The sequence below is a fragment of the Anabrus simplex genome, chromosome 6 (assembly GCF_040414725.1).
Source record: "Anabrus simplex isolate iqAnaSimp1 chromosome 6, ASM4041472v1, whole genome shotgun sequence".
NCBI lineage: Eukaryota > Metazoa > Arthropoda > Insecta > Orthoptera > Tettigoniidae > Anabrus > Anabrus simplex.
The window spans coordinates 229,580,465-229,608,425 of record NC_090270.1 but is presented as its reverse complement, the minus strand read 5'-3'; the positions used below and the strand labels follow the sequence as shown (position 1 = coordinate 229,608,425).

General features: G+C 41.6%; 1 protein-coding gene across 3 annotated transcripts in view; it reads right to left on the bottom strand.

Moving 5' to 3' along the window:
- The window catches only part of LOC136876371 (sodium-independent sulfate anion transporter), a 289,375-nt gene that overhangs the window by 38,510 nt on the left and 222,904 nt on the right, over positions 1-27,961 (bottom strand). For all 3 annotated transcript variants that reach the window (XM_067150262.2, XM_067150260.2, XM_067150261.2), the window contains exons 3-7: positions 27,333-27,528; positions 20,273-20,493; positions 18,098-18,278; positions 5,072-5,236; positions 60-221 (exon numbers count right to left, since the gene is read on the bottom strand). In XM_067150262.2, the coding sequence (XP_067006363.2) occupies positions 60-221; positions 5,072-5,236; positions 18,098-18,278; positions 20,273-20,493; positions 27,333-27,528 (925 nt within the window). The remainder of the gene's footprint in view (positions 1-59; positions 222-5,071; positions 5,237-18,097; positions 18,279-20,272; positions 20,494-27,332; positions 27,529-27,961) is intronic.

Sequence of the window (27,961 nt, the reverse complement as noted above, 5' to 3'; positions counted from 1 at the left end):
GTTTAGTAGTTAAATGTAAATTGTATCTCCCTTCCGTTTCTGAGTATTTATATGCTCACCTGTATACATGGCTCCGAGCTGAGTCCGCACTCCGCTGGCGTTGTTGACGGCGCTGCAGGAGAAAGAGCCGTTGACTGGCATAGAACGTAAGAACGAGCCCAAGATGTTGCAGACACCTAACGCGATCATCTCCTGCGTGGCATCCACCACCATCCCAGAGGCTGCAAAAATACAAATATACAAACTTCGTGCTGTGTTAAAACAAGTGATCGAAAAAATTTCAAGGGTTTGAACCGCGTCTGGAACATGGGATTTTTGTGTATCTTTAATCTGAGTTTTTCAAATACGTTCTTCAAAATAAATAATTCGCGAGGAAATCATCCTTCTCTTTTTCCCAGAAACTCTCTGTACAGAGACGAGGAAATACTAAATGTGCCAGTGAATGGAATGAGCGGGGGTTGGGGGACTCAGATGATAAAAAGAAGGTGTCTTGAAACATTAAAATAGGCATAGATACCCAGGACTATAACGCCGCGCGCCCATGAATGTCTTCAGGTGTCGTCCCTTTTTATCTTTTGAGTCTTATGTCTGTTATGTCCGATTATCTTGGTGAGCTGTCGTGAGCAACAGAAGTGTTTATATACCGCACATCTCCTTACAATTATTGAAAATTTTTCATCCGCATGAAATTCGTAGTAACTCCTACCGGTACCACTAGTTTTCGCACTGTTATTGGAAATCAATGGTGGATAATCTGAAGAGAATGACTGTATGTCTTCAGTGTGACATTTATAATGTACGTTAGCCACTGTAAGTTCACATAACCGTAAAATGTTTTCAGTTTTGGCATTATGCAGGAGCTGCTCTTTTATAGGAATTTCATTGAGTAGTCTATTGAATATTATAATCGTAATTATTTAGCTTACCTTCGAAAGTACAGGGAAACAGATTTTAAAACAAACTCCTAAGTATGGACAATTCTATTTATCGAATACACAGTAAACCTCATCTAATAAATTAGCGCGCTTTATGTATCCTCAGAAAACACCTCTCAGCAAAGCTTCAACAATCACAGAATCCAGACATACAACACAGGAAAAAGCCATGAACGAAGCACAGCCCACCCCCCGTTAAGATTTCCACGACCAACGTCTCTATCCAAACGGAACCTGGGAAAATAAATTCACAGGCCTCCCGTGGAAATTAAAAAACTACACAAATAGTTACTGCCACACCCGTAACACCCCCGAAACCACGCCCACGATGACTAAATTCCAGCCTAACCATTCAATGTTTCAACCGTCTAAAGCTGAAACACTCCGCTGCTTACTGCAAATCTTCCATCAGTTGTAACATACGATGAAAATCACCTTCACATTGATTACACACTGTCTTGCGACCAGGCAAAGAGGGCAAATTATCATGCGAACTATACTGCCCCTTTCCCTGGCTATCCCTAATTAAAAAAGGCAATGATAGTTCAATACAAGCAGCAGTACTCTCAACCAACACACCATCCAACTCCACCAGATAGCTCCGGCACTTACCATTCCACAAAAACCATCTAACCCACAACCTACAACCAACCGCAAACTTACCAAGACGAAAACCTTCTACAAGCTATTTTACTAGCACTATTAGCCAAATTTACCCCCATTCCCAGCCAAGCTCCACCTCCCCCTATTTTTAAATGCTGCGATGCCTCACAATTCAACACCAAGCACCCCACCTTCCTAATCCAAGGACCTGCCATCAAACCTTCTAAACCCAAGAACCTGACTTCAAATCTCGTCAATAACGGACTATACTACCCTAAAATCAAATCAATTTCCTTCGAAACTAAAATCCACTGAACATACCTCAACAATAGGTCATTCCAATAACAATGCAATCCTCTCAAATAACAAACAATAACGCTCCAAGAGCCCCACGTTAAATTGAAATGAGAGACCGAATAGGTCGGAAATTCCAACCTTCTACCACTGAACAGTCGCTCCAGGAGGGTACAGCTATCAAAGCTCCTAGCGACCAGAAACAGAACAACTCTCATTCGTTTACTCTCGTAATATCTGGCTAAATGTCGAGGCTTAAAGGACATCGCAGCTGGCTATGCATAAACAAATTTAGTGCCGTTATCGCAACATATATCAATACATTAAAACGTGCTCAAAGTGGAACTTGAATACAGCGGAAACTTGTCCACAACGGAATATTTTTTCGGTCCCGGCAAAGCTTACGGTGTTATAATGTTCTTACTTTTTTATAATGCGGAATCTCCTCAACGTGCAAACGGAAACGAAAAATGAAAGAATGCTTTAAAATCGACTTTTACAATGCGAAAAATATTAGGAACTGATGTAGACCTACGTACTACATTAGTGCATTTCTGGTGCTGGTATGATCAATGTCATTGTATGGGCAAACTGGCGCACGTGATTGGAGAGTGATAGTACGGATGATGAAACGAATGATGTGCTCGAAAACGCATCGGCAATGTCCAACTTGCATAAAGCAAGAAATGTTCCCTTCATTGGAAGGGATGAGCAACTTCCGACACACCACATTTTAGAATCAGCTGCAGCCCTTCTAGCAGTGAGAAAGACCGATAATGAGGAGGAGACGGAAGAAGAAGAAGAAGAAACCGAGCAAGAAGATTAAGATCAAAGCAAGATTCTAACCCACGAACAGGCCCACAGCATTCTTGTGACGTACAGGAATTTCACAATTGAATTAGAATCTAGCAGGTTCCACCTTTTCAATACAAAATACAATGTTGTTGGATGGTATTTACAACATTATTTTATTACAGAACATGTTTCGGTGTTTCATTTTGACACCATCATCAGCTGTATAGTAAGTGAAAAAACTTGGCGATATAAACAATGAACAACAACATATTGCTGAACTTGACTCCTTAAAAGCAAACTTATGCTAGGTTTGAAAAATCTAACTTACAGCAAGAAAAATCTTGTGATGTCGTAAATATAAAAAATCTCATCTGGGTGATGAGTTGTCTTCAAATTCCGTAATGGCTATAATTCTCTCTTAACAATTATTTTATTACAGACCAACTCAATTTTAGGATCGTATTTGAATCCGACAGTACGAGTGTACAGAGTTATAGGCATTACGGAATTTGAAGACAACTCATCACCCAGATATTTTTTTATATTTACGACATCACAAGATTTTTCTTGCTGTAAATTAGATTTTTCAAACCTTGCATAAGTTAGTTTTTAAGGAGTCAAATTCAGCAATATGTTGTTGTTCATTGTTTATATCGCCAAGTTTTTTTCACTTACTGTACAGCTGATGATGGTGTGAAAATGAAACACCGAAACATGTTCTGTAATAAAATAATGTTGTAAATACCATCCAACAACATTGTACTTTGTATTGAAAAGGTGGAACCTGCTAGATTCTAATTCAATTGTAATCTCAGTTCAATACGGATAAGAAATATGAAGTTCCTTACGTTTAAGTACAGGAATTAGCTATTACTTCGAACTCTTCCACTCTTCTTGAACTAATGTACTCAGTTCAGGATTCAGAAAGACACTATTAGAAAGAAGGGGAAACAAGCTTCTTTGTTTGATCTGTGAAAGAAAGCTTAGTGTTTTCAATCACCCAATCACTACTGATCTGCAATTAGGGCAGTCGCCCAGGTGGCAGATTCCCTATCTGTTGTTTTCCTAGACTTTTCTTAAATGATCGCAAAGAAATTGGAAAATTATTGAACATCTCCCTTGGTAAGTTATTCGAATCCCTCCCTTCCTATAAACTAATATTTGCTCCAATTTCTTGAATTCCAACTTTATCTTCATATTGTGATCTTTCCTACTTTTAAAGACACCGCTCAAACTTACTCGTCTACTGATGTCCTCCCACGCCATCTCTCCACTGACAGCTCGGAAATTTTATGACGGAAATAAATTGAAGGAGCATATATCTTATCTGAAATAGTATAATATGGTGTTGTGATAGTGCCGAAATGATAGTCGCGCTGACACAGATAGGTCTTACGGCGGCAATGGGATAGGAAAGCCCTAGAAGTGGGAAAGAAGAGGCCATAGTCTTAATTAAGGTACAGCCTCAGCATCTGCCTAGTGTGAAAATGGGAAATCACGGAAAACCATATTCAGGGCTGCCGACAGTGGGGTTCGAACCCACTATCTCCCGGTTGCAAGTTCACAGCTACGCGTCCCTAACCGCATGGCCAACTCGCCCGGTGTAATAATAAAGCATATTAATAGTAATAAGTAACAAATCAGTGTACTACAATACTACGTACATCAATCTGGATAACGAGAGTCATGCGTAAGCTGATACGTGTAAATCTAATAAATTAATAATATCTAAAAGTCTAATCATATTTAAAACTACTGTATAACGAATCATGCGGTGATTGCTGTTTTAAGGCAAAAAAAAACCGATGTTTTGTGTAATGTGGGAACTTGTCTAAGTCGGAAAAAAAGATTGGTCCATTGTGATTCCGCTTTGAGAAAGTTTTACTGTATAACAAAGTGAAAACAGAATGTTTATATCTTTAATGGTTCGCTGTTATTTTCATATTAATATACAGAGTTACTAATTTAAAGGACGACCTATTGCAGGGATGGAAACCTTTTCAGACTAGCGTGTCAATTAAGGTATTGTTTACTCCTTTTTTTTGTCTAGTGTGCCACCGGTTATTTTCCTTTCAAGTTATCATGAAAACCCTTAATTTGTATTTACTTAGGTATTAGTATTACATATAAATCCATTCGACTGAACGGTTCTTGATTTTATTTTTCAAACATCACTTAAAATTACATTTCAAAAAACTGGTAAATTTTAAGATATTTTTTGCTATAACCTAATAACATTTGTAAAAAATATAGGCACAAATTAAATGTGACATATTTATTAAAGTGTAATATTAAAATATGCTATATTGGTAGATTTTCGACGTATTTATTATATGTTATAAAAATTAAAGTATGTTAGTATGTTGTGTGGCGTGCACAGGAGTCGTGCTGTAGGTTCACCACCCCTGGCCTATTGTATTTAAAATAAGGGGACTGGTACTTACAGAAGGCCTTGGCGATCGCCACGTTACCGAGGATGGAGATAATGGGCACGACAGCGATTCCAGAGCCCATGTAACGACACATGTCAACGAAGGTGTAGGTCGTGTTTCCGAACGACGTGCTGAATGGAGGCGGGCCAAAAGGAGGTAAACCAGGATCAATCACACCTGTACAGAAAGAAAAAAACAGTAAATATGATGAAATGTAATATTTTTTAAATTTTATTTTAAAAGGCTTCATATGTTGGTTATCGGTCTGAAGTGATCAGTTCGCTAGTTCTATAGAGTGTAAGATATGCTAGAGCAGGGCCTCTCAGGGTGCATGCGCGAGGTGCATGCACTGTGCACGGTGCAAAAGACGACTTTGCTTGGTTAACTAGAGTGCAGACCCCCCACTCCTTGATTTGGAGCAATAGCGCTTACTCTCTCTTTCCCCACGCCTGTCTCGCTCGCTCCCCCTGTCTCCCTCTACCCAAGGTGCTCCGTAGCGCTCCAAATCCGAGCTGAGTTGAGCCGAGTATAGCCGAGTAGAGTCGAGCTTAGCCGAGTAGCCAAGAAACGAAGTGTTGATCCGAGCCAAGCCGAGCAGCACCGATGCACAGTGCACGGAGCTCTTGCGCCTCGATCTGCACGCGTGAGATTTTGGGCATTTGAGAGGCCCTGTGCTAGAGTATCCATATCCAAACTTAGTTTCTTAAATTTTGTCTTCAGTCTTGCCCGACCACAAAGCTAGCGTCAACTTTTATTCTTGACAATGTTGATGGAATTCACTTTCAATGTATTCACTACGACTGAACAGGTCAAATGTATAGGTAATGAACTTAAATTAAGGCGAATACAACTATCTAGTCCCTGAGCCAAAGATTATGATGCTTGTTGTTTAAAGGGGCCTACACCTAGGTCATCGGCCCCTAATGGAACGAGATGGAATAAAATGTAATGATAATTTAAATTTTAAAATATATCTACTGACTAGGATTTAAATCAAATGATGATGAAAACTGGTTATGGATTTAAAATAATCAGTGGGTCGAATTCGCAATGCCTTAATTTGATATAAAATAAGAGAAAATATATTAATGTAGAATAAATCATTGCCTTGACGTACAATCAAATATATCAAAACGTTAAAAACCACGTTAAAATACACAAACTAAAACAGAATTAACAGAATGAAACATAGTTAACAATAAAATAAAATTAAAAGCAGATTTTAAAATCTCATTTATATACACAATAAAACAGACCACTATCCCCGCATAAAACGGATGACGAGGTCTGCTGACTGCTCATCACCTCGTAGGATGAGGGAGATGGTACTCGGAAGTTCCAGACTATGGTGCAGATAGGTCAGATCCACGCACTCCGTAACAATGTGTACCACGGTAAGATGGGCGCCGCAAGAACACACCGGTGGAGCTTCTCCCTTCAGTGAGTATTTCAGGAGTGCGTTGCTATACCGTGGCCGATCCGAAGACGACATAATACCACCATCAGCGCCCATATGACAGTTTGTAGATGGGGGGGAGGGGGCAGACCTGGGGGTACGTAATATTTTTAATATTTTCGAAGATAAATGGCGGCTTGTATTCTGTGGTAGAATAACCCACGGCATCCGCTGCCTGTTTGTGGGGAACGGTACTACCACTTCTACGTAATACTGACTTAAATCATTTTCTTGAAAGGAAAACACCTGACTAGACTAGATTTTTGCCTTTCCCTGAGAGCTAGGAGGGGGGGGGGGGCGACCCCACCTTGCCCCCGGGTATGGGCGCCCTTGAATACCACGAATTCCCTCCTTCTATAACTTCGTAGTTACTTTCATCACTCAGCTTATTCGGAAGAGGGGTAGCCTGCCACTCCTGAACCGAAAAGATTAACAAGACTAGGTTAAAAGTCCCAGCCCGGTCGGGAATGGAGCCTGAGAACCTGTGAAACGAATCTGCTATGATGAGCATTCAGCAAAGGAGCCTAAGTGTTCCAAACTAATTTCTCCATCATAACCCTATCAGCCTACGGAAGTTTTAAGTTCCTACATTTCTAGTCAACGTTCTGTAAATGCTCTTATGTGTGCTACTGATTACTGCATGTATATTAACCATTCACATTCTTATTAGGTGTGGAACCGCGCGAGTTGGCCGTGCGGTTAGGGTCGCGCAGCTGTGATCATTCATCCGGGAGATAGTGGGTTCGAGCCCCGCTGATGGCGGCCTTGAAAATGGTTTTCCGTCGTTTCCCACTTTCACCCCAGGCAAATGCTGGCGCTGTCCATTAATTAAGGCCACGGCCACACTCTTTGCACTCCTTCACCTTTCTTATCCCATGTCGCCATAAGACCTATCTGTGTCGGCGCGACGTAAAGCACATTTTTTTTTAAAAGTGTGGAAAACGAATATAAAGTATAAACAGCAAATAAAATAATTTAAATAGAAATCTTGTTAACAGCAATAACGTTCTTGTTAGTTTTAAATACTTTTTAAGGGATACCGTATTAAATACCCCACAGTTTACAGTAATATGAACTTCTTTCATCATAACGATGAACAGAGGATTCTGAAGAGCAAAACTGACTTCTTTTTATAATCCTCCGTTAAGGCAACATTCATCCGTATTTTCGCAACTTTAAGCTTTTCGAAGTAGCATCTGTCTACTCCAGGCCATGACAAATGTAAATCTAGGAGCCAGGTAATTCTTCTAGTACTCGCATCGTTAACGTACTGGCGTCTAGCCTTCTGAAAAACAAAACATGGCGTGGCTATTTCTAGCCGAGTGCAGCCCTTGTAAGGCAGATACTCTGATGAGGGTGGGCGGTTATTGTAGATGAGGATAGTGTTATGTGTGGTGTGTGAATTGCAGGGATTTTGTGGACAGCATGAACATCCAGCTCCCGAGCCATGGGAATTAACGAACGAAGGTTTAAATCCCCGACCCGGCCGGGAATCGAACCCGGAACCCTCTGACCCGAAGGCCAGTACGCTGGCCATTCAGCCAACGAGTCGGACATGGCAATAGGTAATGTGATTTTATAGTTTTGTACACTACAACATATTACCACAAAATGTAAAGACATCAGGACATTGAACTAAACAAGACATGCCACTATATATACAAATTTATAACTAGCCTATTGTTGGACAATTATATTTTGTTGCTGTTCTAAGAAACTTGTAAAATGTAAATAGTAAAGCGAACGCTGTCGTCAACAACTCCAAACTATACAATGTCTGTATATATTAGTCTTAAAGATTAAACATCATTTACATATCTAAGAAAATATGATACAAGGAACGCCCAAAAACTTTAATATCACCCATACTTTAAAGGACATTTGTATTGTGCCTTTTGTGTCCACGAACATGCGTACGAGCTTCGTATACTGTCAACATACGGAGATAAATTCCGCGAGAGGACGTTGTATTTCACTTTACAAAAACAGCTCTATTAAAATAATAAATTTAATAACAAAAAGGATTATGAAATGAAATGGCGTATGGCTTTTAGTGCCGGGAGTGTCCGAGGACAAGTTCGACTCGCCAGATACAGGTCTTTTGATTTGACACCCGTAGGTGACTTGCGCGTCGTGATGACGATGAAATGATGATGAAGACGACACATACATCCAGCCCAACTTCCGGCGAAATTAACCAATTATGGTTAAAATTCCACACCCTGCCGGGAATCGAACCCGGGACCCCTGTGACCAAAGGCCAGCACGCTAACCATTTTGCCATGGAGCCGGACAAAAAGAAAATATATTTTGATAGTAAAGAAGCATCGCAGGGTCTTGTTTGTGCCATTTACATGAGAAGTATATTTCTACGTCAGTACCTAATACTTTCTTTACGAGAGATTTTCTCGACACCCAAACATTCGTACATAACATTAATTTTTCTTCTATTGATTATACAGGGTGAAGCGTAATTCACGCACTCGGGCGTCGCAGCGCGACTCCTCACGTGCCAGCAATAAAAAAAGTGTCTCTTACAAAATTTCGTCTTGCGAGTATATCCGGCAGAAAAACGACGTTGAAGAGTAGCAATCTGGCAACACTGTAACCACATGTATGGTAACTACCTCTGTCAACAGGAGTTAGTCGTACTGTACAGTTGGTGCAGTGGATAGAGTTTTGGGTTACCATGCAGGAGGTCGAGTGGTCGATCCTGGGTTCAGGCGTATGTTTTTTCTTCCGTAAATGTAGTCCAGGTGGTATGGTATCTGGCATCTTAATCGTCAACAGCGATTGCAGTGGGTCCTCTAGAAACCATTTGCACTTACATATTACGATCCTAGAAATGGACGAACAATCGTTTTCATTGGTCAGCTTTGAAAGGCGCCCTTTCCACGTCGTGAGCATGAATTTATTCGCACCACTTCATCTACTAGATGTGAAACCTGTTTGTTTCAGCTGTCTATTTCTTATTAGTCTAACCATGTATTTGTTGTTTCAGCGTTACAAAATGTTGTAAATGTAGGATACACGTCACCTCAGAAACGGTGTCTTACCGTACTGTATTACAGTAGGTAATGTCAGATGGAAATTAGCAAATAAAAGATGCGCCTCAACCCAGGATCGAACCATCGACCTCCTGCATGCCAAACAAAAACTCTACCCACTGCACCAACTACACAGCATGACGAGAACGTGCTGACAGCGGTAGTTACCCTATATATGGTTACAGTGTTGCCAGATTGCTACTCTTCAACGTCCGTTTTCTACCGGATATACTCGCAAGACGAAATTTTGTAAGAGACATTTTTTATTGCTGGCATGTGAGGAGTCGCGCTGCGACGCCCGAGTGCGCGAATTACGCTTCACCCTGTATAATGCAGTCTTTATTATAATTTTAAGGGGTTTTAACATTAATGTCGAAAATCTCATTCCCTTGTTCAGAGTTTGATAAATCGTATGGAGTGTCAAGGAGCTGTGTATTATTACATGCCCTTTGCAACAGTTCACCGAGACCAAACCACCAATGAAGCATATAAATGGAACGATTGTACTCATCTCGAGAAAGAAAGCACCAAAGAAAGGACTTTATGCGCCATAGTGACCTGGCACCCGGGATTTGTCGTGCCCTGGTCTACTCTACTTAACCTCGTCTAATATGGTTTCAAATTATGTCAGTCAAGGTATAAAGATTCTCCAACATGTTACGAGGCGTGGGTTTAGTCCAACATTTACATAGCCTTCAAGTTCATCTTGCCGTTCAATCATCACCACTGCCACCATCTAAAGATTTAAGTCTTGTCACTACTACAATAATCCTCTATCGTTTACTATATTCTCCATGACGTAGTCTTTGTGTCTCATTTCTTTCTTCGGATATTCGAAGAACAATTTTCTACGTTTTTCTCTCCATTCCTCTCCCAGAATTTTACCTTCAGAATATGTGTGAAGAAGTAACTGTGTCACACTCCATGCGGCTGCCAAGACGAAGCGGTAAATGCACGCTCGATTCATCTGAAATAATATGGGTTTGATTCTTCTCAGGAAGTTGAAAAATGTGGAGACATACAGAGGCACATGGACCTCGGATTGCTTGAATCTACATATATCACAAACAACAACCAGGTTCATTTCTGGAAGAAAAGGCTGCTGGGTGTAGACTCCATTCCACTAAGTGCCGACGTGATGTATAGTGAAAACCTTAACTTTTCACTCCACCAAGGGCCTTTGTTGTCTGTACGGAGATGACAGATTTGCTTTGCTTGACCTACTGTAACTGTATTGCGCCGTTGCGCCTCGAAATACCATTAAAACCCTCTCCGTACCGCTCGTATTTGTCAGGTACTAGCCAAGATTGGCACCCACGTTTTGTCCGATTTGCAACTCTCTAGAAAAACATCCATCACTCTCAATTTACACCCATTCTCAGTGAAACCTTTTTCTATTATATAAAAAAGAATATTCTTTTGAATTAATGGCACTTTATACATTGCAATCGGCTTCTCAGGTAAGAGACCTAGGTGTTATAATAGACTATAAACTAACCTATTCTCACATTCACTCCATAAAATCCCGTGCTATGCGTACTCTAGGCATTCTTTACAGGTTTACTGAAATTAATGATATTAACGCCTTAAAATTATACTTTGTCTTGTATGTTCTCCCCATTATTGACTTCTGTTCCCCGATTTGGTCCTCATCTGCTATCGCAAACATATCTCAACTAAATAGTATTTTTAACTTTTTAACTTTCATTGTTAAGACTCGCAATCCTGTTTTTAAGAACAAAACTAAATCTGACATTATGAACTATCTGGGTATACTTGACCTGAGAAGCCGTTTACAGTTCTCTGATCTATGTTACCTTCACAAAATAATCAATGACTACACCAAATTTAATACTCTTCCGGCGTACTTCCCTATACATGTTCCTCCCCGCCCTACACGCAACCGGCGCACCCATCATGTGTCCCATCCCCGCCTAACTTTACAACAACGCTCTATCTTCCAACATCTCCCTACTCTTGGTAACTCACTACCCGATGTTGACATATTCACACCTTTCGCATCCTTCAAACATAAAATTAGAAGATTCCTCTAAATCCTCCCCAGGTTTTCACTTTCTTCCGTCCCTCCAACTCTCGACCTTTGTTCTTCCTTATTTCAATAACCGACACTTGCCAGTTACCGTTTTCATTGTTGTTACATTGTTACTGTTAAAATTTTAATTTATTGTTGTTACATAATATTATTGTTTATACCTTTGTTATCGTTTATACGTATTTAAACCTATTATTATTATTATTATTATTATTATTATTATTATTATTATTATTATTATTATTATTATATATAATTCGCTGGGGCCATCAAGGACCACGTTAAGTCTTGTTGCATTTGACACTGAACTTGGCCTTCTTTAGAGCCCAAATTTCCCTCATTCTTTGTGAGTGGGCCTGCTTGCGCTCCTCTGTCCAAGGGGCACCGTGTCTTCTCTTCGGTTGCTCGTCTCGGTTTAGCCCGTTCGTCAATATTTTCTTGCGGAAGAGATCTCTGTTAAGGGCGTCTTCAGCTGAGATATGTAGCATTTGCAGGTCTTCTTTGGTATTTCTAAACCAGGGAATTGTGGTTTTAGGGTTTGAATCAAAAAAGTGAAAGATTTCTTTAGTTAACTTTCTTCCGTCCATTCTTTTCAGATGACCGTAAAACCGTGCCCGTATTTTTCTGATTGTGTAGGTAATTTTCTCTATTTTGCTGTAGACTTCCTCGTTGGATCTCTTTTGATGGATTCCATTTCTGTACTTTGATCCCAAGATTCCTCTCACAATTTTGCGTTCTTTTTTCTCCAGTTCTTCAAGGAGTCCTTTGTTGGCATTTAGAGACAGGGTTTCGGCTGCATCTAGAACTACTGGCTTCAGAACTGTTTCATAGTGACGTATCTTGGTGTTTTGGGAAAGGCATTTTTTGTTGTAGATTGTGCGGGATGTTTGGTAGGCTATTCCCAGTTTGCGTACTCGCTCCTGAAGCGCTTCTTTGTCCAGTCCATTTTTCATGATTATCTCACCCAGGTATTTGAATTTGTCTACTCGGGTGATGTCCCCGTATTTCGTATGGAGTTTTGGTGGAGCCTCTTTGATGTTAGTCATTACTTCCGTTTTCTCAAACGATATCTGCAAACCAGTTTGTTCGGCAATTTCCTTTAAAATTTCAACTTGAGCTCTAGCGGTTTCTATGTCGTTTGAGAGAACAGCAATATCATCGGCAAATGCTAAGCAGTCTGTTGCGATCCCCTTGGATTTGGTTCCTATTCTCAATGCACTGTAGTTGGTTTCCTGTAATCTCACCCGCCAGGCTCTGATGATCTTTCCAAGAACACAGTTGAAGAGTATCGGGGATAGCCCATCACCTTGTCGGACTCCTGTTTTGATGTTAAAGGAATGCGAGAGACATCCGTGGAACTTCACCTTGGATTTTGTATCGGTCAGGGTGGCTCTAATTAATGCCACCAGTTTGAAATCAACTCCAAATTCATTTAAGATGTTTAGCAGGACTTCCCGGTCAATGGAGTCGTACGCTTTCTTAAAGTCCACAAAGACAGACACATACTGCTTGGACCTTAGTGTACAATATCTGATGACCGTTTTGAGATTTTGGATCTGTCCGGCTGTTGAGCGACTTTTTCTGAACCCTCCTTGGTATTGACCTATTTGATGTTCGTTCTTGTGCTTCCAAACGCTCCAGGATGGCAAGTGATAGAATTTTGTAAGTCACGGGTAGCAAAGATATTCCTCTGTAGTTGTTGATGTTCTTCATGCTGCCGTTTTTGTGTAATGGATGGATCAAAGCTATTTTCCAATCTTCGGGTAGGGTCTCCTTGTTCCAAATTTCTTCTATTTGCTTTTGCAAGATATCAAGTGATTCCTCTGGGGCATATTTCCATAGTTCTGCTACTACTGAGTCTTCCCCCGGCGCTTTGTTATTTTTGAGACGGGCAATGTGGCGCTTGATTTCATCTCTGTCGGGTGGTCTGGAATCTGGGTACCTGAGTAAGAGTTCCTTGGTCTTAATGGGGCTTTGCGGTTTAGAGCAATTAAGTAAATTCTTGAAGTAATCTGCCAGAATGCTGCAATTTTCTTCATTTGACGTCGCCAGAGTGCCGTCCTTTCGCTCAAAGCATAGAGATGGTGGTTTATAGCCAGTGAGTTTGCGTTTGAAGGCCCTGTAGTACTCTCTGCTTTCATTCTTCCTAAAGTTTTGTTCTATCTTTTCAATGAGAGATTTTTCGTATTTACGTTTCTCAGTTCTGAACACCCTAGCTGCTTGGGCACGTTGGGTTTTGTACGTTTCCCAATCATTTTCTGATTTCGTAGAGTAGTACTGTTTCCACGCATTGAGTCTTTCTTGGAGGACTGATTCGCAGGTACCATTCCACCAGGCATGCTTTTTGCTTCTCTTGATTTCTGCAACATCTTTGGCGGCCTCAACAAGGAGATTTTTGGCGTTGTTAAAGTCACAGTCATTTGGTCTAGCCTTCTCCTGGAACTCCTCGACCCTTTGCCGAATTTATCATTGTCGAAGCGTGTGATCTGTTTGGTTGTCTTCCTTGTGTTTGCGGGAATTGGTTTGAATTTGATAAGAGACATATATTGATCTGAGGCCACATTGATGCCTTTCTTTACCTTGACATTCATAATCTCAGGGCTGTTTCTCCTGGAGATTGCAACATGATCAATTTGGAACTCTCCGAGAGCTTGGACGGGAGAACGCCAAGTCATTTGCTTTCTGGGTAGATGGCGAAAGTGGGTCGACATGACCTGCTGGTTGTGATTTTCGCAAATGGACACCAGTCTTTTGCCGTTGGGATTGGTTCTTTTGTGAGCAGGGTAATTTCCATGAACTTTCCTGTACTTCTGTTCACGACCTAGTTGGGCATTGAAGTCACCCAAAAGAAGCTTGACATGGTGTTTGGGGATTTTGTTTAATTTTTCATCCAGTAGGTCCCAGAAATTATCAACTTCGTCTGGATCAGACTTGTTCTTATCGTTTGTAGGAGTATGTGCGTTAACTAGGGCGTAGGTTTTGTTCACGCATTTAATTGTGAGTATAGACAATCTGTCATTCACAGGTTCGAAATTTGCAACCGATTTAAGGATCTTGGTTCTAACAGCAAACGCGGTTCCAAGCATCACAGCTCCATTGAGGATTCCTCTTTGCGCTTTGCTCTTGAAAAATCGGTAGCCTTCGGATTCAAAAATCTCTTCATCCGGGTACCTTGTTTCCTGTAGGGCCATTATGGATATCTGATTTTCGTGAAGAGCTTTGGTGAGGGTTTTCAGCTTGCCAGTTTGTGTAAGTGAATTTATGTTGAAAGTTGCTAGAAAGGTTTTAGATTTTGGCCTGAGTTTTTGACTCTTCGGGGTACACCGAGACGCTCCGACTCGTCTCTTGCACGATGTCGAGTCTCCCCCAGAATCCGAATGAGACTCGTGCGCCGTGGCGTTCACGACGAGGGATTTATCCGAAGATTTACCCCCTGGGGTATGTTTCTTGAAATGTTGTGCCATCATGCTTTTTGACTTGACTTTGCTTTGGACGGGTACCCATCCTTTTACAACTAGGGTTGTTAGCCCTAGAGGTTGCCTCAAGATGTTTTCTGGCTTCTGGTCATTTACCAGTCTTCGCCGTAACCCAGGCAAGGGACCAGTTCTTTTTTCACGGCGGTATTTTATTTCCCTACTACCCTCTGATTCTGCTGGCGGCAGAGCCAGCGAGCTTCCCCAATTCCAATGGGACGCGCCCGATGGAGGTAACTGGTAAATCCCCACACGGGGATTAGTAGTAGTAGTAGTAGTAGTAGTAGTAGTATTATAAAATGGCCCTCCATAGGCTGTATCTAATAATTAAATAAATAAATAAATAAATACCTAAAATCATAGTTAAAATAAATCATGGATTTAAAAATTTAAAATACAATTTATGAAAATCCACATTTTAAAGCAAATATGTAGTTTTAAAAATCAGTATGACACACTAGATGATGGCATTTTGTATAGCACATACGCTTGACTGTTGTTTTGGATGAACAATTATGTTATTTTGAGTGATAATATGTCTTAAAAATCAAAATATAAGTTACAGGTACAGCATCATGAGGAGGGCCATGTTTCGGTCTGGGTAACTCGAGGAAAGTGTGAGGTTATTAATATGGTAAATCACTATTACGGGTAACTTCGCTGAATAATGGCAGTGTGTGATATTGTTAATACCAATATTACTGTGGAAATCTTCGTTACGTTCCGAATTATTTCTAACCTCGGCAATTGTTGGTGTTTACAAAATCGTTTTCAGAATCTTCCTTACTGACTATAGCCTCACTAGAAAAAGTTTTAAACACTATTATGAAGTCCAGTTCACTTTCTGACTCGGCATAATCATCGTCATTCGCTAAACTATGTATGTAGTCAGCTAAATCATCATTATTTGTAAATACATCGTCTCGTAAGTACCTACGCCATCAGTGCTGACATGTGCACAAGATGTGCGGACACAGCCTTCACATTTTCAAAAGTTCGTCCGCGGCCGATTTGACGCGTCCCTCTAGCTAGTTCGTCACTCGACAACAAATGATTTTAAGCGGCTCCTAGTGGTAAATTTGGAGACCAGGCACCTTCCTTGACAAGAATATACTGATACGTGCTACCATCTAACGGGAAAGGAAGAACTACGACGGTTTCTAAACGAGTCTGCATGAGGGATGAAATACCATTCCTGGCACTTTCGGAGAGTTCACCGAGGAATGAAAAACCATTTGGCGCTCAAAGAGAGCGAAAATGTTGAGAGAAGAAATACTGACCCGCAGCATATTTATCACAGAACGAAAAATCGTGATAAAGTTCATGCAATACTGAACCTTAGATAACAGAATCATTCTGTTCACAGTTCTGAGCTGAAATAATATAAGAGGTTTTTTTCTAGGAGCAACGATGATCTTCCTTGCCACCACCTTGATGAATGCCCTTTCCTTCTAGATCTAGTTTAAAGAGCTTTTGAGTTTGTTTCCTTTCCCATTCAGTTTCTTCTAGTGATCGTCATTTTCAACCGATTCTAGGTATATCATAGCCTAGATGACGACGAAGGCACGAGTACAATAAAGAACATAGTGGAAAAGCACGAGAAAGGCAAAAAGAGAACTGACCGGCAGACAGCAGCTGCGATTGGGAATTAGAAGTGGAGGCAAAAAAATTTGCAGACAACAAAAAGTTCCTGGTTTGGGGATATAGCGGGGGTAGGGAGTGGGGTACAAAAGTCAAAACTGAAAAGAAAAAAAGCTACATAATTGTTTTTAATACTCAGTGAATTTTGACAGAGGTTGATAGTTTACCCTTTTAAGTGCGGTAATAAAAGATTTTTCAGATTTTGATTGAATAATCTAGAATAAAACTTTCACCAAAGGAACAGTATTACGCATGTATTATAATTAAACAAATGTACGGTGTGATTATACAATTAAAATCACATATTATTTGACTACACACTAAGAAACTAACAGACACTAAAGTGACGGCCAGACTGACGAATGTGAGCCACAGGCGGGTGAGTCATACCTCAGTGTCCATGACCTTGGCAAACGCGTGTGTGTGTGTGTGTGTGTGTGTGTGTGTGTGTGTGTGTGTGTGTGTGTGTGTGCGCGCGCGCGCGCGCACAAACCCCCCCCCCCCTGTTGTCCTTCCTCACACCACATGCAAAGTGTCCACTACTTTCTCCGGCGCTATACAAATCGGTTAGCCGCGACGAACGAAATTTTTTTGCGAATTTCCGCTAATAATTGTGTTAATAGTTAAAGAAAATAAAGGGAATAATTAGCTCATAAGAAAACAGGACTTGTACAAATTGCTTGTTTTAATAATTCCTAGTTTCAGTCGCTAAAATAGAATAAAATGTAATTTTTCTCCACAAAGTGGTGGGGGGTGATGTGACTGGCCCCCTTCCCCCCCGCCCACCAATCGCCACTACCGCCACCAGGTCGTACAACAAGGAACTACTGTCGTATTCTTTTCTTACCACTCTTCCCACACCTGTGGGGTCGCGGGTGAGAACTGTGTCGCACATGTGGATTTGGCCCTGTTTTACGACCGGATGCCCTTTCTGACACCAACCCTATATGAGGTATGTAATCGCTATTGCGTGTTTCCGTGGTGATTGGTAGTGTGGTATGTTGTCTGAATATGAAGAGGACAGTGTTGGGACGGACACAAACACCTAGTCCCCGAGCCAGAAGAATTAATCAGAATCCCGACCCGGACGGGAATCGAAACCCTCAGAACCGAAGGCCAATACGCTGACTATTCAGCCAACGAGTCGACAACAAGGAACTACTGTATGTACCAGTATTACAACAGCGCTTGTAGTTCTAGAATTGGCCTGCTCCGCCACCTGAGTTCCCAAAATCTGCAACATTATACTTACCAGCACGTGAATGCCTATGACTATGAAATATCCACAGCTCAGCCATTCGAAAATAATGGAAAAATCATACTCTTATGTGAAATTAAGGAAAACAGAAAACTAAGTATGCGCCGTACCTGTCAAGATGAAGGGCTCCTGGTCCTTCCCGTGGAAAACGACTGCTATCGCAGCGCAGATAACCACCACCATCCCATTCCTTGCGGTAGACATAAACCAAGCGAGTTTCTCAAGCACTTTCGTTCTTCCACTGGGGGGCTTGCCATCTTCTGAAGATGAGGGCTTCACATCCTTGAGTTTCTGAAATGTATTAATATCATTAAAATATAGCGAATTAGAATACATAAATAAAATAACTAAGTGTATAAATGAGATGTGCCAAATTATCGATTAACATAATTTGAATCATCTAGGCTATCAGATTGGCTAGCATCTGTGAAAGGTAAACCAAACAGCAGATGTATGACATATACATGGCCGCAAAGAACGGATTGACTATTAATGTTGTAGTAGAATCCTAGTAATTAAAACAACGAAAACAAAAGCACCAACTACTAACTTCACCTCAGAGTACTCTCCAGGAACCCTATACTGGTACCACGCCCGAGATAAGGAAGAGAGTTTCGGCGACCACAGTTTCAGCAACAAGTAAGTCGAGTAAAACAATTCATTGTATCAAACATGTAGTTAACTAATTTATTATGATTTTAATGCTAGATCATCTTCTACAAGTGATGCACACTACCTACAACCAATCGTTGTGAGAAGTACGCATACGGTCGACGTCAGCTAAAGCCGCTAGACATCAAAATGCCAAAAGGACCAACTAGCAGTCATCGACGGCGGTACAGTGACAGGCCGAGTAGAGAACTGACTGCCTCCTTGAAACAGAGGGACGAGGACACAGCTTGCGTTCAAGAAACCAGATGTGTAAGTGCAAACTCAAGTCACATTGAATTCGCAAAGGCTACGAGCAAAACTACAATGGCAGGAAAGCATACACTGGTATAGGAATAGTTATAAGCTATTTCATCGCTTACATAATCAACGAAGTAGCACGTATCACTCGTCACCTCATGTCAAGAAAAATGAACTTGGGAAGCAGTATGGTAGAAGTTCTGACATACTTTGCCCCACAGAATTGGTACCGTAACAAATTTTTGGAAGACTCTGAATCACACATCCAGGTCATTGATGATAGTGAAATTATTTCCATTGGTGGAGATCTTAGTGTTCATGCTAGACGTGTAGGAGCTGGCTTAGAGCTAAGTCACAGACAGCATTGATATAGTAGCCGGAACAATGATGGCACCAGCAGAAGCAAGATTATCACATCATGTACAATAGTGGAGGTCTAAAGTCCTAAACTCATGACTGGACGATGACCAAAAAAAACGGAGACATCTAAAGGTCACTCCCACAATATTTTCCCATACGACATCATCGTTCCCCGATTTTGACTACGTGCACTGGATGTCAAAGTTCATTTAGATTATGTCTGTGCGACTAACCAGCTTATTTGATCGAATAAAACTATATTTCGGCCGAGCTATTTTCTTGAAGAACATTATACAGCATGGCTAATCGATTTCTTGAGGATCATTGAGAAGGACAAGTACCAGAGGTCTGGCAGACTAGCATCACGATTCCAATTTAGAAAGGAAATGGATGCATTCGCTGCTGCTCAAATTATGAACAAAATCCACCTATTGTACTATCGAATGAAAATCCTGAAACGCATTCTCGAAGCAAAAGTGTGAAACAGGTCAGTATCTCACCAAACCAGCGTGACTTCATTAAAAACTCTGGCACAGCTGATTATTTCCATGTATTTCTTCTACGAAACGGAAGACACGACGAAAAACTGTAAACAATTGGCATGGTATTTCCTGTTTTAGAAAAGGCATTTGATAGGATATTACGGAAGAACGTCTGACCATTATACAATCCCTCAAAATCATTCGATATCGGCCAAAGCAGTGATTTTTTAAGACAGGGCAAAAATATTAAACTCCATGTCGTTGTTATATCTGACTCATGTTGTTGGGTTTGATGGAAAGAAGTTGTTTCATTTGGTTTTCGCATCTTGCATCTAATATCTTACTACGGTATAATACTGTATAGACAACACACTCCTATCCGCACAAGCGAGATCATCGTCTGTACATACAGTCTCACTAACCAGTAATCACGAAGTGTCCGTATACCTGACGATTAGTCTCCTGCTCTTCCTCTAACATCGCTAAGTTCGCTGAGCTTTATTTATACCACAAATAAGCTGAAGATCAACTAACCCTGAGAGAGAGCAGCGTCACGATACAGCATACACCCAGAACCATATCCCATAAACGGGCCCGCCAGATGTTGGTTCCCAGCTGCCGCCAAGTATCTATAAATCCATCCGACTGGAAACGTATTCCCAGAATTCCTTTCAGCTGCGAGCTGGCGATGATGATGGCTGCTGCCGACGTGAAACCATTCACCACCGGCACCGAAATGAAGTCCACCAGGAACCCTAAAACAAATGAGAATATATTTTTCAGCTTTCTCTATACCTTGCCAATGTAACAAGCTACGAATATTACTTTCAATTACACCTTATAGAGGGAGGGGGAAATATTCTTTATTCAACTTCCTCTTATCAGAGGCTAACAAATGAAAGATGAAGATGGTATTAGCATTAAATTACTTAGTACACGAAGTTACAAATATACAAAATAAGGAAGGACCGGGATGTGTAGTTCGGGTGGTAGAGCGATGGCCTTCCGAGTTCAAGTAGGCGGGATCGATCTCGGTTCACCCTGATAGTATTTGAAAGTGTGTGGGTAGGTTTACTTGCGCGTTATAGAACTTCTGTTGGACAAAAATTCTGGCCTCTCCGAAAGCCGCAAAATTGGGACGTCAAACCGACGATGGGATAGGAAAGGCTTAGGAGTTGTAAGGGAGCGGCCGTGGCCTTAAGGTACTGCCCCAGCATTTGCCTGGTGTAAAAACGGGAAACCACAGAAAACCATTTTCAGGGCTGCCGATAGTGTGATTCGAACCTACTATCTCCCGGATGCAAGCTCACAGCCGCGCGCCTCTACGCGCACGGCCAACTCGCCCGGTATATTATTATTATTATTATTATTATTATTACACAGTTGAAAAGTAGGGGAACACGTTTTGTAACGTCTCGTATGTGAACGTTAATTTGGTATATGGGGTTCCAATGGTCGTACAGCATACCTTGAGACCTTAACTACTCAGTGTACTGTATGTCAAATCGAAGTTATACTCCATCTGTAGGCGTAGCCATGCATTAAACTGTCAGGTGACAGTGTGTCATTGTGAGGTACACAGACTACTGCGGTCATTTGAGCACGTTGTACGTAAACCAACACATCCCATGAGATATCTTAACAAGGTTCAAGTCGCAAGTGCCGTCAATTTGATCCATGAAGGATGGACTTTTCGTCGTGTTGCTGTGGATCTCAGTGTCCCTCCGTCAGTTATTTAACGCTTGTGAAATCGCTACAGTGAACAAAGGCCAGTTCACAAGGAGCGCTGGACAAGGTCGTGGACGCATGACAACCCCGCAGGATGACATATCTGACCATCTGTGCGTTGCGGCGTCGATCAGCAAGTGCCAAAGAACTGCACCAAGACCTCAGGAGGGTCACTGAAGTCGCAGTGTCTGACCACACAGTAAGGAACGGGTTAAGAGAAGTGTCCTTACCACCCAGATGCCATGATTGAGTGTCCCGTTTAACGCAGCAACATCGCGCAGTTCGCCTTCTGTTTGCCCGTACCCAAGTCAACTGGCAACTTCGCCAATGGAGATCTGTGTTGTTCATAGATGAGTCCAGATTTCCCCCGACACAGCGTGATGGACATCGACGTGTATGGACACGCCGTGGTGAGCAGTACATGCCAAATGTTGTCCAGGAAGACGACCGATTCGGACAAGGTTCTGTGGTGTGTGGGGTGGCGTCAGTATTGATGGCCGTACGGATTTTGTCGTCGTCCGTGGTAATCTTACCGCTGCGGGGTACATCGAGTGGATACTGCTACAGTATGTTTTGGTTGCTACATACGGTGTTGGCCCTGAATTCGTACTCACACACGACAATGCCAGGACTCATGTAGTGGGCATCACCAGAGCCGTCATGCAATAACTGGACATTCAAGAGATGGAATGGCCAGCAGTGAGTCCCGACCTTAATCACATCGAGCATATGTGGGATTGTCTTGACAGAAGTATTTGTGGGCGTCTTGTTCCACCACAGACTCTCCACGACCTCGATCAGGATCTCATTGAAGAGTGGGGCCCGACACTGCAACGTGACCTCCGTCGTCTTATACGGAGCATGCCAAGCTGTGATAAATTCTCGTGAAGGACCGTTATCCCTTTGAATTCTCCCCTATTTGGACATTTCAGTTTGTATTCTGAAAATGAACGCGAAACCATCGATGTTCTTTTGTATACTTCAACGGTAAAGAATTAAGGTTTAATTGGTAATATACCTGGGTGTAAGGTATTGTTTTTTGGAACATGGCATACGTTCCAAGACATGTTCCCCTACTTTTTTTTTGAACTGTGTATTATTATATCAGTATTCTCCCCAGAAGTCGAGCCTTCGTGGCTCAGACGGCAGCGCGTCGGCCTCTCACCGCCGGATACCGTGGTTCAAATCCCGGTCACTCCATGTGAGATTTGTGCTGGACAAAGCGGAGGCGGGACAGGTTTTTCACCGGGTACTCCGGTTTTCCCTGTCATCTTTCATTCCAGCAACACTCTCCCTAATTATTTGATAGCATTTATCAGTCATTAATAATAAATCACCTTGGGAGTGGCGACCCCATTGTAACAACAGCCTATATGTTTCATTCATTACATCCTTGACCCGGTCAAAGACTGGAAAACAGGTTGTAGGTTTTCATTCATTTTCATTCTCCCCAGAAATTTTCGTCAGCCGGGTGGCGAGAATGTGTAGCCGGGCGGGGAATACTTTGTAAAAGTGAATTTGATGGCATTTCAATTTATTTCCCTTTAGGTCATTAACAGTGATATCAGAGAGGAAAACATTAACTCCGAAACCTAAATATTTTAGTGTTATTATCAAGAACGAGGCTCTACTGCTCGTTGATAATAATGTAACACCGGGGCTTACTACTCGGTTGGTGTGGAGTGCCGTGACGTCAGGCAGAATTGAGTGTTTGCATGAGATTGCACGCTAATCCCGACACCACTCGCGCAAGACACTAGGTGATAGTAAAGCTTAACATTTAAACTATGATGTAATTGATACAATTATGCTGAAAATAATGATTTATCATTTAAATAAACAGTTTTGCAGTATTTTCATTTTAATTTGGAACGCCCAGTGACTTAAATATATATTAATATTTAGGTTATGTTAGCCGGGCGGTCTCTAAAAACGGAAGGTCCGTGCGCCCATTAAAAAAGGTCCTAGGGGGAACACTGTATAATATTATTATTATTATTAGCAGAAGGAAGTAAGGAAGAAAGGGAAAAGGAAGTTACAAATTAATGTCTAAATTATAAATTCGCGTGCCTCCGGGGTAGAATTCAAGAAATCCAGAAAATGTCCAGAGTAGGATGTTAGGTGGTTTGTCTGGGAAATGTTGGTCTCAGCAATCAGATACCTCTCTGCAGTACAATAGGTGGTCTACTCTGTTATAGAAACTTTTAGTGTGATACACGAAGCAGCTACTCGCAACAATATTTTAAGTCGTAGAATTAAGGGCAAGACAAATATTCACGTCAAGTAATTCGTAAACTGTTAAGTTTTGTAGTTCATAGCTAACAAATAATACAGGTCCAGCATCGGACCCGGTTCGATCTTGTCCTAGGGTTAGATTACTCGTAAATACGCAGGGAATTGACAGACGGTTCTTTAAATCCTTAAAATTGTTCTACGGTAGATTTGTTTCAGAAGTCATTTCTCCTGAACGATGATATCTATGGAACGCTGGCACTAACATGACGTCTACTAGCCACAGCATGCATATTGGTGATATATACGAGCAGTTATATGATGGTAATGAGTCTGACGCTGACTCTCAACCGGCAGTTACAAATCACTGATACCCAAGAGGACAAGAAAAAGGATTGTGCCGTACGTTCAGAGAGGAAAGTGAAGGCTGATAAAAGAGAAACGGTGACTTTTCTGTCGAACCTGTCTGCTGTTCAGGGAACGCAGGATTCAATCCCAACAAGTACTTCTGCAAGTACCACAAGATGCAAACTTTTTACAGATTTACTTTCGAAGTATATTTTCTATCGATGCGTTGTTTATTGATGGTTTCTTTAATGGACAGATCAGATGTAAGGCTTTTCAGGCGTTTGCTCTACTAACCAGCGTTTCGTCTTAGGTCTAACTCTAGACTCATTAGAGTGGGATGTATCAGATCCTACCCACTGATCTGTTTTTTGACATGCTCTATTGGTGGAAAATATCGAATTCCCTCCTTGGGAACTTAGAATTTCAATTTTTTCTCTATTGCCGGCCCCGCAGTGTAGGGGTAGCGTACCTGCCTCTTACCCGAAGACCCCGGGTTCGATTCCCGACCAGGTCAGGGACTTTCACATGGATCTAAGGGCTAGTTCGAGGTTCACTCAGCCTACGCGATTACACTTGAGGAGTCATCTGACTGTGAGATGGCGGCCGAGGTCTAGAAAGCCAAGAATAACGGCTGAGAGGATTCGTCCTGCTGACCACACGACACCTCGTAATCTGCAGGCTGAGCAGCGGTCGTTTGGTGGGCCATGGCCCTTCGGGACTGTTGCACTATGGGCCATTTCTTTCTCTTTATTACTCTAGAATGCCAGCCAACTGGATGAAATAGCCAGACGTAAAGAGCACCAAAGACTAACATTTAAACTTAAGTGGCTGTAGAATAATAAGTGTATCGTACTGAAAATCGTTCATTAAGGCGACACTCCGGATATAAAAATCATTATTTTTGTCATTTGGGTGATTTTTTATGACTGAAATTGAAAGGATCGGGTTTATTTTTTCTTGTCACTAAGTTATTCCGCTGAATTCAAACAATTTATCACTGTAATAATGCTTTGTTTGCCAATTGTAATTTTACATTTAAATACCATTTTTCTCCCATAATATTCTTTCAAATGTAACAAAATTTGTATGACATGTGTATAACAGCTATATTAAGAAACCCATTTATGGAATTTTTGATTGCAACATTTTTTCAAGTAGTAGGGATTTTTAAGTCCAAAATTTTAGAACGTAAAAATTTCACAAACTTTAGGCCTAGTACGATATATCTCCTTATACCCTGAAATGTCGTATGGCTTTTAGTGCCGGGATATCCCAGGACGAGTTCGGCTCGCCAGATGCAGGTCTTTCTATTTGACGCCCGTAGGCTACCTGCGCGTCGTGATGAGTATGAAATGATGATGAAGACAACACATACACCCAGCCCCCGTGTCATTGGAATTAACCAATTAAGGTTAAAATCCCCGAGCCGGCCGGGAATCGAACTCGGGACCCTCTGAACCGAAGGCCAGAACGCGGACCGTTCAGCCAACGAGTCGGACTCCTTATACCCTATAACTTATGTACATAAAAATCGATACGTAGCGCTTTTAAAAGAAGTATTATCGACCTAATTACGAACTTATATCAACATGTTAATTATATTTAATGAAAAATGGAATTAAATATTTCAAAAGTAAAAATTTATTTTTGAAAAACTATTAATTGTATATGAAAGAAATGTTCGTGATATCTCTACTTTTATGTAGATTACATTCCCACAAAGTTTCGTGAATATCCATGCATTAGGTAAAAATATATTTTTATCTCCGGAGTGTCGCCTTAATCCAAGGAATAATGGCGTATGACCTCCGGCGAGGCCTCGTGCAGGTCTGTCGAGTTGACACCTGATAGGTGACCTGAGTGTCTGTCAGAATGGCGCCGTACCTATGATGAATTCTATTACTGGAGACGAGGCACGCATCCAGCCCCCGAACCACTGGAATTAATCAACGAAGGTTTAAATCCCCGACCCGGCCGGTAATCGAACCGGGGACCCCTTGGCCTAAAGGCCAGCATTCTAACCATTTAGCCGCCGAGCCGGACAGTCACTATACCCGTAATATCAAAAGAAGCGTTTTGACAGATCTGGAAGGAGAAGGATTGCACATGTAAGTGCGTGGTTTTGTCTCATTCCTGAGTTCCTTTCTCCTTTCCTTTGCTTCCGGCTCACCTGTTCGTTCAGACAGCTGTGTACGTAACTCAGAAATGAGAGGTTTGGCTACTCCAAGCAACACGAGCCGGCCACCAGGCTCATCTCTACGGTAACCGCAGTGGGTATGCCCACGTTTTCATGACAACCATATCCGCTACTCCCTTCTCCCCACCCAGGCAAGCAGTAAACCGACCTCCCTCGGAGAACTGTTGAGCACGCACCTTTCAATATAATGCCTGTTGTTCACGGTAAAATTTTCTGTCAAATTTATTGTACAATAATTTAATTTTATAAAATTTCTGTTGCTCACGGTCAAATTCAAGTTTTATAAAATCTTTTATAAAACTTTTCGTAAAATGAGACATGTTCTACACCGTAAAATTCATTTTATGGAATGAACCAATCAGCGAAGCTGACATCATGATGATACTGGCGCTACGTCGTGAGAAGATTGTGAAGCTCGATTGTAAACAAACACTTCTTTCTAAAATGGCAGGATCCGTGTGGACTAAGGAAGCTGTTAGTGTTTTAATGGACGAATACCAGAAATATCTTTGTTTGTACGAAGTTAAAACGCCACTTTACCACAACACAAATGCAAGAAGAGGGGCAGAAAACACAATCGCCAAATTCTTATATGAATGCTGGTCTTCTAACCTCAACTAATTTTCGACCAAGGACAGCAATCCTCTACCTTCTTCTCTTCTTTTGATCCAACCCGAGTCTAGCATTTCCTGGCATTTCTTTTCTTCCTTTTTACCACTGTACAACATAATTGCAGCTAAAGCAGCAAGTTTTGCTTTGTTTGTTGGAGCATTACTCTCAAACACACTGTAAGTTGAACAGCTGATTCTTGGTTTAAAAGTTTATCGATAGATGGCAGCACATGCACATCCTAGTTCAGGAGTGAGTTCATATATGGCCATCCTGATGCTTCAACGGATTTTATAAAATAATTTTACCGTGAGCAACAACTTGTTTTCACCAAATTTTTATAAAATTAATTGTACAACAAATTTTACGAAACATTTTACCGTGAGCAATAAGCTTAAGACTATATTTAACATGACTACACAAGGATCTTGCATCTACAATGTAAAGGAATGTAAATTCAGAGCATTTGAGTCAACTTACCCACTTGTAGTACACCACACAACAACTCAATACAGCCCGACAGGAAGCAGAGCAACACCGCCATGTCTGGGTTTGTGTTGCGGGTGTAGGTCGACGTGAGCAAGGCCAAAAGGGCTGTCAGCCCAATACTAACGTCTTTGCAGGTACCCAAGATGATGTAGACGAAACCTCCGCTGATGGCCGAGTAGAGACCATACTGCAGAACAGAGGAAAATAAAACATCAGTGTACACTCGTGCACAGATATGGTATCCCTCCACCTTCTCGCTTAACGCATTGCTGCAGATAGACATCCCGCTACCAGACTGTTGTAATAGAAATGGTCACAGTGGTGAATGTATAGCAATACACACAGTTTGCCTTCAGCACTACCCGTTCACTCCCTTCTTTTCTGTACTGGGGTGGCCTTCAAACACTACCCCTTCACTCCCTTCCCTCCTTTTTAGTAGAGGTGGGGACGGAGCGAGTAATAACGATGAGTAATCCGGTTGTAGCGGTAGAGCGCACCACCGATCCCCTCCGCTTACAACTGCGAGTACTCGCGGAGGACCTGAGCACAGTGTAGCGCACAACACACGTACGAAAGTACCTGTATTCAATCTGTGTGTTTCGAATGTACGTATATATTTC